This window comes from Lipotes vexillifer, unplaced genomic scaffold (assembly GCF_000442215.2).
Source record: "Lipotes vexillifer unplaced genomic scaffold, Lipotes_vexillifer_v1.1 scaffold98, whole genome shotgun sequence".
NCBI classification, from domain to species: domain Eukaryota; kingdom Metazoa; phylum Chordata; class Mammalia; order Artiodactyla; family Lipotidae; genus Lipotes; species Lipotes vexillifer.
In genome coordinates, this window is record NW_006799611.1 from 2,616,112 (window position 1) to 2,629,429 (window position 13,318).

Sequence of the window (13,318 nt, forward strand, 5' to 3'; positions counted from 1 at the left end):
TATTATCTGAGGAGGGACATTCCACCATGTGTCATGTCAGGGGGTGGTTGTCGGCATGCTTCAGCTTCCCTCAGCCAGAGGACAAGAGGCCCACGGCTGGGTCTGAGCCCAGTGCTGGTCATAGTGGGCGCCTTGTGACCACTGCGTGTTCTAGGGGGACCAACCATCCTGCTTGCCTGGGATTGAGGGGTTTCTCGGGATGCAGAACTTTCAGTGCTAAAACCAGGACCATCCTGAACAAACGGGGATGGGTGGTCCCCTCAGATCGGCCAAATGTAGGGCTGGCTGCTCCCATCCTGTGCCTGATGTCCTTCTGACTCCTCCAGATGGGAGGACTCCCCTTGACCATCTCCTGACCACTTGGTTCAAAATCTGCGGGTGCCTGGTAGGCTGATCCTCTCTCTGACATGGTCGCCCACATCACTCCATGTCTATCATTTCTGTCCTTTCTCCTAAGGTGGCTACACCTCCTCTGCCCCAAATCATGCTTTCATCATCTCACCGGATTACAGAGGTAAGAATAATATTAACACAACCAGCTCTAATTTGCTCACTTGGCACCAGGCACTGCAATAAAGACTGTACTTATGTCATTGGACCTTTTCAACAGTCCTGGAAAGCAGGTGCTATCCTCACCTCCATTAATAGGCAAGGAAATTCGTAATAATGAAAAAATAATAACAAACACTCAAATGGAGCTCCTGAAGGTCGGGGGAGGGTCTGCATCCCTGGATACCCAGCAAATGGCAGAAACTCACACGGGAAAAGATCCCAGCTTGTGGCCCTTTCCTCTCCTCTGCCCCAATCTCAGCCCTTCACCCTCACTGCCAGCTGTCAGGAAAGAGAGCTGAGAGCAAGGGGCATTACCTTGGGGCTGGAGGTGGTACCTTGGGGCTGGAGGTGGCCTGGGACACCTGGCTCCATGGAGGGCGAGAAGTGCCTGTGCTGGATGAGGATATGCTTAACCAGTCTCGCTGCCTCGGGGCTGGGGCTGGAAACCAGGTTGGGGCTTTCACTGCAGAGCACTGCCAGGGCAGGGGGCAGTGTATGTGTCCGGGTGAGTCTGTGGGCACGGGAGTGAGCATTACACTGCACCCTCTGTGGGGCAGATTTGTCCTGCCAAACATTTGGTGCTCCCCTGGGATCAGGCACCAAGCAGACCCCTGAGGAGAGGACTAGAACACAGGCTTTGGGGTCACGCAGACCTTGGCTGTGTGACCCAGGGCAAATCACTTTACCTCTCTGAATGTCAGTTTCCCTGTCTATAAAATAAATAAAAATAAGATAATTCATGGAGAGACTTCTCTGGTGGTCCAGCAGTTAAGACTCCATGCTCCCAATGCAGGGGACCCAGGTTCGATCCCTGGTTAGGGAACTAGATCCGGCTTGCTGCAACTAAAGATCCCACATGCCACAACTAAAAGATCCCGCACGCCACAAGGAAACCCCATGTGCCGCAATGAAGATCTGGTGCAGCCAAATAAATAAAAATAAAATAAATAAATATTTTAAAAAAGAGATAATTCATGGAAAGCACTTCACTTAGTGCCTGGCACATAAAAGGTGACCGTAAATGACAGGTTTTTCTATGTTTCTTTTGGCCACACCACACAGCTTGCGGGATCCTAGTTTCCCAACCAGGGATCAAACCTGTGCCCCCTGCAGTGGAAGTGTGGATTCTTAACCTGGTTACTGGACCACCAGGGAAGCTCCAGTGACAGATATTAATAATAGAGTGGGCACTTTTTGGAGCTAGGTGTGTGTGAATTCACACATGCTCACTGGTGGGGCTGACTTCTCCGTCAGATCTCCTCAGGAGGCTTAGTGCTGAGGGCCTGTGATAGTTTCAGGAGCCTATGAAAATGTCTTCATTTTAATTTATTTTAAAATAAGAAATAAAGAGAATATAATAACAATGATTTGTATAATAATGAATCCAGCCTGGATGATATCTGTTATTTACACCAACATAGTTGTAAAATATAATTTTGTTTTTGTAAAATATAACTTTTATTATTTTTTTTTAATGGAGAAAGGGGCCCATGAAGTAAAAGTGAATAGGGTCCCTAAAAGTTTTAATGTGACTTTGAACATGGGTATATCTGTGTGTGGTTGTGACGTCATGTGAAAATAAGAGTGTTTGAGGGATGGGGGGGTGGGATGAACTGGGAGATTGGGACTGACATATATACACTACTATGTATAAAATAGATAACTAATGAGAACTTACTGTATAGCACAGGGAGCTCTACTCAGTGCTCTGTGGTGACCTAAATGGGAAGAAAATCTAAAAAAGAGGGGATATATGTATACATATAACTGATTCACTTTGCTGTACAGCAGAAACTAATACAACATTGTAAAGTAACTATGCTCCAATAAAAATCAATTAAAAAAAAGAGTGTTTGCCCTTGAGCACTTGCCCACGTCTCTGTGTTTGTGAGCATGTGGGCATCGTGGGGACAGTTTCCAGGAACTTGAAGGGGAGGGAGAAGCCACTGGGGGTCTGAACCGAGGGCAGGAAGGGCACAGGTGGCCACATGGGCTGCCCTCACTAGCAACACTGCCTGATCTCAAGGCAGGAGGGGGAAGTGGGTGCTTGTTGTTCCTGAAGCTGCCAGCAGGGGGCATGAAAAGCCAGCCCTGTCTAGACTTCCACCTAGCTGGCCCTGGGGATCTACACATTAGGCCACAGCAAGAGGGGGCTGTGGCCTCACTTCATAGAAGAGGTCCACCGTGGGGAGCTTGCTGGTCCAGGCCCACCTCGAGGCAGGACTGCTGGCCTCCCAGTCCAGAGTTCTCCCACTGACTGGGCTGACCTAGAGACCTCCACAGGAACTCATTCATAAGCACCTGGGGGCTCTCACCGGGGACCCATTCAACTCATTCAAGGGCAGCCTTTCCCAGGCCACACCCATCTCCAACTCCCCATGTGCCTCATCTCTCATCTTCCAGGAAGCAGGTCTTCCCTGGACAACTCCTCTGTAGCCCTGAAGTCTATGCTAAGGGTAAGGACAATGGCCTTTTATTTACTGCACACTTTCTCTGTGCCAGGCTGCCTGCCAAGCACCTCACAGGGTCCATCACTTTATTTATTTATTTATTTATTTTTGAATTTTTGAATTTTATTTGTTTTTATTAGTCATCAATTTTATACATCAGTGTATACATGTCAATCCCAATCTCCCAATTCATCACACCACCATCCCCACCGTCCCGTGGCTTTCCCTGCTTAGTGTCCATACATTTATTCTCTACATCTGTGTCTCAATTTCTGCCCTGCAAACCAGTTCATCTATACCATTTTTCTAGGTCCCATATATATGCATTAATATACGATATTTGTTTTTCTCTTTCTGACTTACTTCACTCTGTATAACAGTCTCTAGATCCATCCACGTCTCAACAAATGACCCAATTTCGTGCTTTTTATGGCTGAGTAGTATTCCATTGTATATATATACCACATCTTCTTTATCCATTCGTTTGTCGATGGGCATTTAGGTTGTTTCCATGATCTGGCTATTGTAAATAGCGCTGCAATGAACACTGGGGTGCATGTGTCTTTTTGAATTATGGTTTCCTCTGGGTATATGACCAGTAGTGGGATTGCTGGGTCATATGGTAGTTCTATTTTTAGTTTTTTAAGGAAACTCCATACTGTTCTCCATAGTGGCTGTATCAATTTACATGCCCACCAACAGTACAAGAGGGTTCCCTTTTCTCCACACAGGGTCCATCACTTTTAATTCCACCAGAAAGGTTCCATCAAGAGGCCAAGTCACATATCCAAGGCCACAGCTAGCATGTAGCAGAGCCGGAATTTGAACTTAGGACACTGACTTCAAAACCTGTATTCACTGCCACTGTGGAGCAAGGGGAGGCTCTGAGCAGTGACATGATGGCCCCTTGGGCCACTGACTCCTACTTCCAGAAAGAGCCAAAGAAGCACAGACTATAGATGTTCAAAGGGAAATGAGAGAATTTGGTCCAGTCACTCACATTTTATGGATGGGGATACTGATGACCAGGGAGGGGAACTCACCAGCCCAGATTCCAGTAGGACCAGGTTACCTGAGTCACAATCCTGGCATTTTTCTCATCCTAGCAGGCTGCTTAGGACATTATGCACATGGCCCAGAGGAAGCTGCTCAATAAACTTTTGTTGAATGAGAGAATTAATGTCTACTCTCCAACCAGATTGTGAGCTCCATTAGAACAAGGACTCTCCTCTGTTCACCTTTTTACTGTCAACATCTGGTTCAGGGACTTAGGTGCACACCTTTTTATCGCTTCAGCAAATATTTATCGAACTTCTGTTATGTGCTATGCCCTAGGCTGGGTGCCAGGCACACAAGGGTGAAAAGGATACCTTCCTTTCCTTCAAGGTGTGCACACAGAATGAAGGAGACAAACAAGTAACCAGACCATTCTAATATAGTGTGAGCCTTAATATGCAAAGCATTCTTATAAATCAATAACAAAAGCCCAACATCTCAATAGAAAAAAAAAGTGTGCAAAAGATATAAATTCACACAAAAAAGAAAATAGCCAATAAAATTGAAAAGATGCTGAACCTTGTCATAATTAACAAAATGCAAACTAAAGTGAAACACTATTTTCTGCCTCTGAGGCAGAGAATAAGAAGATTGAGATCCACCAAGTCAACACTATGGTGCACTAAAAGTCATTGGTATAACTTTTCAAGGGCAACTTAATAATAGTGACTTATATTACTCTTTGACTTAACACTTCATCTTCTAGAAGTTTCTTACAGGAATATTCATACATATACATAAAGAGATATCCACCTGGATGATTTGTGCAGCATTGTGTGTGAGAGAGAAAAACCTGGAGACAATCTGATGTCCATCAGTTGGAGGCTGGTTCAATTTGTTATGATTTATCCATACAATGGAATATTGTGCAGCCATCAAAAGGAATGAGATCACCCTTAGCATTCTGACATAAAAAGATATTCAGGTTACATGAAAAATGCATGTTGATTTCAAAACTTACTACAAAGCTACAGTAAACAAAACAGTGTGGTACTGGCATAAGGATAGAAATACAGACCAATGCAACAGAATTGAGAGCCCAGAAATAAACCCAAACATCTATGGCCAATTGATTTTTGACAAGGATGCCAAGACCATTCAATGGGGGAAACATAATCTCTGCAACAAATGGTGGTAGGGGGACTTCCCTGGCAGTCCAGTGGTTAAGACTTCACCTTCCAATACAGGAGGTGTGGGTTCAATCCCTGGTCGGGGAGCTAAGATCCCACATGCCTCGTGGCCAAAAAACCAAACAGAAGCAAATTGTAACAAATTCAATAAAGAATTAAAAAATGGTAAACATCAAAAAAAAAATCTTTAAAAAACAAAACAAATGGTGCTAGCACAACTGGATAGCCCCTCGCAAAAGAATAAAGTTGGACCTCTATCTCACTCCATCTACAAAAATTAACTCAAAATCAAACAATGACCTTGATCACATTCTTGATAGTGTCCTTTGATGCAAAAAAGTTTTACATTTTTACGAAGTCCAAACATAGAATTACCTTATGACCCAGCAATTCCACTCCTAGGTATATACCGGAAAAAAAAACATATGTCCACACAGAAACTTGTACGTGAATGTTAATACCACCGTTATTCATAATAGTCAAAATGTGGAAACAGGGCTTCCCTGGTGGCGCAGTGGTTGAGAGTCCGCCTGCCGATGCAGGGGACACGGGTTCGTGCCCCGGTCCGGGAAGATCCCACATGCCGCGGAGCGGCTGGGCCCGTGAGCCTATGGCCGCTGAGCCTGCGCGTCCGGAGCCTGTGCTCTGTAACGGGAGAGGCCCGCGTACCACAAAAAAACAAAACAACAACAACAAAAAAAACACGTGGAAACAACCCAAATGTCCTTCAACAGAAGAATGGGTAAATTAGGGTATATTCATACAATGGAATATTATTTAACCATAAAAAGGAATAACAGACATATTGACACATGGTACAATACAACTTGGATGAACCTCAAAAACATTACCCTAAGAAGTCAAGCACAAAAGGTCACCTATTGTATGATTACTTTTATAGGATATATCCAGAATAGGCAAATCCATAGAGTCAGAAAACAGATTAGTAGTTACCAGGGCCTGGGAGAGGGAAATGTGGAGTGATTATACAATGGGTGTTTTTCTGAGATAATGAAAACATTTTGAAACTAGAGGGAAGGGGTGGTTGCACAACACTGTAAATACACTAAATGCCACTGACCTGAACACTTTAAATGGTTAATTGTATGTTATGTGCATTTTACCTCAATTTTAATTTTAAAAACGTATGGCAGGAAAAAAAGGCAGGTTGAAGACAATATACTCCATTTGCATTTTAAAATTATACAGATAGATACACATGTGGTAGTACATGCATACACATACAGAGTCCTCACCTCCCACTGTACTGTGGGACTGTAAAAATGACCATGCAAGCTGAAATCATGCAAAGAGAACTTAATTAATGGGAAAAATTATGATCGTTCTGTGACCTTTCAAAGTTGTTGTTGAAGCATTAAAAACTCTTGATGGTCTGTTACACACGTAGAGACAAATGAAAAAGTAGTAAAACTAGTAATAAATTTAATACTTATTAAATTACTAGTGTAATTTAAATTAAAAACATTGGAATTCAAGAGTTTTCTTTCTTTATCAAAATGTATCAAGGACGATCCAGCAATCCCACTTCTGGGTATACATCCAAAGGAAGCGAAAACCCTGTCTCAAAAGATACCTATACTCCCATGTTCATTGCAGCATTATCATGAGAGTTAACATTTGGAAACAACCTAAGGGTCTGTTGATGGATAGATGGATAAAGAAAGTGTGGTATTTATGTATATACAATGGAGTATTATTCAGTCTTTAAAAAGAAGGAAATCCTGCCATTTGTGATGACATGGATGAAACTGGAATACATTATGCTAAATGAAATAAGCCAGAAAGACAAAAGACAAATACTGCATGGTATCAGAAACAGAGCGTAGAATAATGGTTGCCAGGTGCTTGGGGATGGGGGAAAATAGGGAGGGGTTGATAAAAGGGTATGAACTTTCAGTTATAAGATGAATGAGTCTGAGGATCTAACGTATAGCCTGGTGACCGTAGTAGATAAATTTGCTGAGAAATTTGCTGAGAGAGTAGATCTTCTCCCTAAAAAAAGGGTAACTATGTGAGGTAATGGATGTATCACTTAACTTGATTGTGGGAATCATTTCACAATGTATACACATATCAAATCATCACATTGTACACTTTAAATATATTACAGTTTTATCTGTCAATTATGCCTCAATAAATCTGGGGAAAATTATCAAGAGTAGTTTGAACAGTGCTTGCCTTCTTCCTGTAGTGTAACTTGAGATACAGAACGAGCATCTTTTCTATGCATTGGTGAGGCATCATACTCCTTTCTAAGTTTAGATCAACTTAAAACATTTTATCCTTTGTACTTTCAATGTCATGAAATATATCTGGCAGTTCCTTTAATGTGATGTTTTTGCTGGCATCACTTCCTTGAGACAACTTCATCCTTTTTGTCAGAACCACTCCCATTCATATGTCGATAGGTGTACCTTCACTAAGTTTCCCTGGCTGCATACCTAGAGTTTCTGGAATAGCAAATAGCTGTGATGTCAACATTCCCAGAGCCAGCTATTTTTTAAATCACTCCATTTATCTTCAGTTCACATTGCACTTTCAGTGTTATCACTCTGCATTTCTGTGCTGCACTTTCATGTGTGTTGGCCAATTCCCTCTTTTGCTGATACATTTTTGTAAAATGTCACATGGGTTTATCACAGGGAGATGGGAGGCAACACAAGGACGTGCTTTGCTGTCTGTGTAGGAACCGAATAACACGCATGGTGACCAATCAACGACAGGCTTTGAAAGAAGTGATGTAATTGGTCACTGGCCATTATGCATCTGTCATTTCCACAGCGATTTGTGGATGGAAGAGCTAGCAGCAAAGTCCATGTTTAATGCAATTACTCACAGTGAACATAACATGGCAACTGAAATTTGAACAGTGTTATTGAGGGACTGGTGTTATTTAACTAAACCGTGGTATCTGAAACTCATACAAAGCAAGTACTGCCTGATTATATACTGTATATGTTTGTGTATGAATTATTAACAGTGGCTCTCCCTGGGATTGGCTTGGGGGGGTCTTATAAACTTCCATGCAGTTTTTTTTTTTTTTTTTTTAATGAGGCTGTGAAGTTCTGGAATCAGACTGTGGACTGAAGTCATTTACTAGCTGTGTGACTTTTGGAAAATTACTAACCCTTTCTGAGAATCATTTTTGAAGTGAGAATAATGATAGTTCCTGCCCCATGGGTTGCAGTGAGAAGTCAATGAGATAACATGTGAAAACCACTTAGCCTGGTGCTGGGCAAGGAGTCAGTGTTCCACAAATGTCATCATTGTTATTGTTATTACTAAAATTTAGTCTGAGAAGTGCTGCAATGCAGGCAGCTCTCCGGAGGCCAATCCTGCCTGGAGAAGGGAGCAGAGATGCACCAGGTGCCCTTTAGGACACCTTCCTGTGCAGCCTCCCAGGCATCTAAGGTCACAGGTTTCCTTGCTGCCAGGCGAGGGGCTGGCACCCAGCCGTCAGTGCCCCGCCTAACACACGCCTCCATCAATCCGGGCAGCTATTGGCCACCTTCTCAGCCAGAAGGCACCACGACTAGTGAACAGCAGGTGGGTGACCCCTCGGAACACGCCTCAGCGACCAATACTCTGGCAGCTGATGTCAGCTACACCTCCAGCTGGGTACAGCCTGCGTTGAGACTGGATAAAGTCCAAAGCCTCCCTAGCCTGGCCTTTGGAGCTGGCCTGAATCCAGACTCTGCAGCTTCCATGTTCTCTCCTCTTCCAGACATACGAATCCTTTGCTCTTGAATAGACGTTGCCCATCTTCGCTCAAGCTGTGCCCTGCCTGACATGCCCTTTAATCTGATTCCCCCTGGCAGGGCTGAGCCCCAGCTCCGCCTCCTCTCTGAAGCCTTCTGAGTCAGCCTGGGCCTTCCTCTGAACTCAGAGGACCTACTATGCACCTGCCCCCCTGTGCTAAACTCTCATCTTCACAGCAGCCTATAGGAAGGCATCATCGTCCCTATTTTGTTCAAGAGGAGAATGAACAAAGCTTACTCAGCTGAGAGAGGCTGAGCCGGGATTCAAACCCTGGTTCGTCTATTTCCAAAGTCTAAACTCTTCCCCCCCAAATCCTTCTTTCAGGAGGTGGGTGCTGCTGCCTCTATCAGCTCAGGAGCCCATCAGTTCCTGGGGATAGGAGCCACGCCTACAGGAGCACATCAGTCCCTGGGGACAGGAGCCACGTCTTTTCCAGCTTCCACCGTGCATGGCAGCTTGCAAGGACAGGCAAGGTGATTTTGTCTTTGCAGCCTAGCCCTACATCACCTAAGCCAATTCTGTGCAGTAAGGATATTTGGTTTTATTTATTTATTAAAAAAATTTTTTTTTCGGGTTTCCCTGGTGGCACAGTGGTTGAGAGTCCGCCTGCCAATGCAGGGGACATGGGTTTGTGCCCCGGTCCAGGAAGATCCCACATGCTGCGGAGCGGCTAAGCCCGTGAGCCATGGCTGCTGAGCCTGCATGTCCGGAGCCTGTGCTCCGCAACAGGAGAGGCCACAACAGTGAGAGGCCCGCGTACTGCCAAAAAAAACACCAAAAAACAAACAAAAAAAAAAACAAAAAAAAATTTTTTTTCAATTTTTCAGCCACGCTTGCATTATGTAGGATCTTAGTTCCCTGACCAGGGACTGAATCTGCGCCCCCTGCAGTGGAAGGGTGGAGTCTTAACCACTGGATGGGCAGGGAAGTCCCAAGGATATTTGGTTTTAGTGTTTCTCAATAGTGGCACACTTGGTATTTGGGCTGAGTCAGTTATTTACCGGGCAGATTTATACAGTGCCTAGAAGGATGTTTAGCACACCTGGGCTCAAAATGTCAGAAGCCCCCTCCCTCTCCAGTTACTGAGAAAACACAAACCATGGCACCTCTGGAGAAGAGGCCTGGGAGGGGGTACCATGCCCAGGCAAGACCAGTCTGTTACACGAAAAACCACAGAAGATGAAAGCTTGGATTTGGAACTTGGACTTGGATAAAATGGTCCCAGCTCCACTCCACTAGCTATAGGATCTTAGTCGTGCCATACCAGGGCCAGCTTCCTCATCTGTGCAGTGGGGACAATAATAATGCAATCACCCCCAGAAAGCATGTAGCACAGGTCCTAGCCTACTTAACCTGTCAATGACAATAAGCTAGTAACATTTAAACCTATAAGACTTTCCATAAGGGCTTCCCTGGTGGTGCAGTGGTTAAGAATCTGCCTGCCAATGCAGGGGACATGGGTTCGAGCCCTGTTCAGGGAAGATCCCATATGCCACGGAGCACCTAAGCTTGTGTGCCACAACTACTGAGCCTGTACTCTAGTGCCCAAGAGCCACAACTACTGAGCCCGCGTGCCACAACTACTGAGCCTGCGTGCCACAACTACTGAAGCCCACGCATCTAGAGCCCGTGCTCCACAACAAAAGAAGCCACGGCAATAAGAAGCCCGCGCACCACAAGGAAGAGTAGCTCCTGCTCGCCGCAACTAGAGAAAGCCCGCGCGCAGCAATGGAGACCCGATACAGCCAAAAATAAATAAATTTACTTTTTAAAAAAAGGAATGCAAGAAACAAAAGAAGCAAAACTAAAAAAAAAAAGACTTTCCATAAAAATTAGTTAACCAAAGAGGACAACAAAATCTCTTGCAGATAATGAATCCTGATTTTTCTGTTAGTTTGTTTTGGATCTAAAAACACAGAGTCCCTGCAAGACGAGTGTTTGGTGAAAACTTGTCAAGTTAACGGTTCTGCCCCAAGGGAGGTGACAGCCTATCTGGGGAGCCCCAACAAGTACACTGACTTAGACACAGTTCCCCTTGGCTTTGGAATTGGCAAAAGAGAGAGAAATGGCTTCTGGTGCCCAGACTGGTTCCGGGCCAGAGGGGTTGGCGGGTGGGGATCCCAAGTTAGATACACAGTAGGAAAGCCACTCCTTTTTCCTCCTGGCACAGGATCCAGATCCAGAATCGGAATCTCACTCTTTAGGGCAGTTTTACACATGCAAGAAAAAACAATATATGTATATATATTTAGTGCCTGGCAGGAAGATTAGAGAGCGTGATATCAGTTTTACAGATGGAGAAACTCTCAGAGTGGGGAAATGACTTACCCAAAGTGAAAGTCTTAGAAAAGCACAGAAGGACCCCAGCTGTGAATCCAAAGCTTGTATCACTGTCCAAGAATGAGGAAGTGAGATGAGGGTTTGGGAAATATTTCAGGGAGATGGCAGTGCCATCTGAGAGTGGCATGTGGCCCCAGGTCTGTTAGGGTAGGAGTGACGGTGATTCCTCGCTTGCTGCAGCTGGAGTGACTTTGGCCTGCTGGCTACAGAAGCGGGGGGGCATGCCCAGCTAGATGTCCCAGCACACAGGCAACCTGATAACCCCAGCGGGCACAGAGGGCCAGGGAGACAGGAGGGACATTCCTGTGTTGACACACCTTTGTTCACATGGGCAGAGTTTCTACATCAGCAAGTGGGCTGCCACTCTGGGGGCCGAATGAATGGGGGGAGGGGGCATCAGTGTGAAGGACTTCCTCACTGCTAACTCTCCTGCGTTCCTTTGTTGCCTCCATCTGGATTATGAAATTAGGGAGTCCTACCCTTTGGGGATGCAGAAGGTTAAGTGTGGCCTGGAGGGTGGGGAGCCACAGATGTTGCCATGAGGAGACATTCTCTAGGAGGAAAAGAGCAATTCAGGCAGAAGCCAGACTGATCATTTCTAACCTGCATAGTCTCTGATCATGTCAGTTATCTTCAGGCATGAGGGCGTCTCTGCTGCAGTCTCCAGCTTCATCATTTCTCCTCCCAGATATCTTATGTATCTTTCAGTCACAGATTAAAAGTTACCTCCTTTGAGAAGCCCTCTGTGACTCCACTGGGGCTGGACTAGGGGCTGGACTAGGTGCTACCTCCTCTGTGCTCCCAAGGCCTAAGCTTCTGCTCACCCACCACAGTGCTCATCACAGGTGCTAACTGCTGGGTTGTCTGTTGCCCTGAGCAGACTCCAAGGACAGGAGCTGTGTGTCTGTCCTGTTCTACATCAGCTCCACAGTCTCTGGCAGCTCAACTAGCCCATCTGATGCATCTCAGAGAATTAGTGCTGGGGCTTCCCTGGTGGCGCAGTGGTTGGGAGTCCGCCTGCCGATGCAGGGGACACGGGTTCGTGCCCCGGTCCGGGAAGACCCCACATGCCGCGGAGCGGCTGGGCCCGTGAGCCATGGCTGCTGAGCCTGCGCGTCCTGAGCCTGTGCTCCGCGATGGGAGAGGCCACAACAGTGAGAGGCCCGCATACCGCAAAAAAAAAAAAAAAAAAAAAAGAATTAGTGCTGATGACCCCAGGAGGCTGAGGGAGAGACCAAGGAGCTCAACAACCTCTCCAGAAGTGGGGGAATGAAGACTTCTGGGGACCCCCTTTGGGCAACTTTCTTAACTGCTCTGTCCTTCACCTACTGACCTGTAAAATGGAGCTAGTCTGCCTGTAAAGCACAAAGTAGGACACGAGGGAGCACTCAATGTCAGTGGCTGTGGTTAATTCTACAGGAGGGGGCGTGGAGGCTCACGGAAGTACACGCCAGGTCCAGAGTCTCAAGGCTGGAGAGGGTTCTGGCCTCCAATGTGTGCCTCTCTTCATTTTGCACTGCTGGTTGTCTCCTGTCGGTTCTACTTGCTCAGTCCATAAACAGCCAATAAATAGCTGCTGGATGCCTGCTGGGTGCCAGGTCCCAAGCTGAGTGTTGCATGGTTGATAACAAAAAAGCTTCTCAGGAGGGAGTGGGATGAGGAAGAATGGTGGGCATTAGCATAAAATCCTCCCTGGCTGAAATTCCAGCTTTTCCACTTCCTGGCTATGAGATATTACTAAGGTCCCTAATCTCTGAGACTGTTTCCTCCTCTAATAATAGGGAAATACAAGACCTCCCAGCAGGAGAGCTGAAACCAGGCACTGGTCAGCTAGATAAATGGGAGGCAGTTATTATCCACAGCATCCCACTTTATTTTTAACCAACCTGTTCGCTTGGTAGTAAATTCTTCCCTATTGTCCGGGCACCCACGACCCCGGTTCTCCTCTCAGAGGCCATCACTGTTAACAACTCGTGCATCTCACCAGCCGTCTGGTGCACACACCGGTAG

The 13,318-nt window shown here is 45.7% G+C and overlaps 1 protein-coding gene across 1 annotated transcript in view; it reads right to left on the reverse strand.

Moving 5' to 3' along the window:
• Nucleotides 1–11,984, reverse strand: part of KYAT1 (kynurenine aminotransferase 1) — a 31,329-nt gene extending 19,345 nt beyond the window's left edge. The window contains exons 1-2 of the mRNA XM_007471795.1: nucleotides 11,912–11,984; nucleotides 11,297–11,358 (exon numbers count right to left, since the gene is read on the reverse strand). Of these exons, the coding sequence (XP_007471857.1) occupies nucleotides 11,297–11,358; nucleotides 11,912–11,984 (135 nt within the window). The remainder of the gene's footprint in view (nucleotides 1–11,296; nucleotides 11,359–11,911) is intronic.
• Between the last annotated feature and the right edge of the window lie 1,334 nt (nucleotides 11,985–13,318).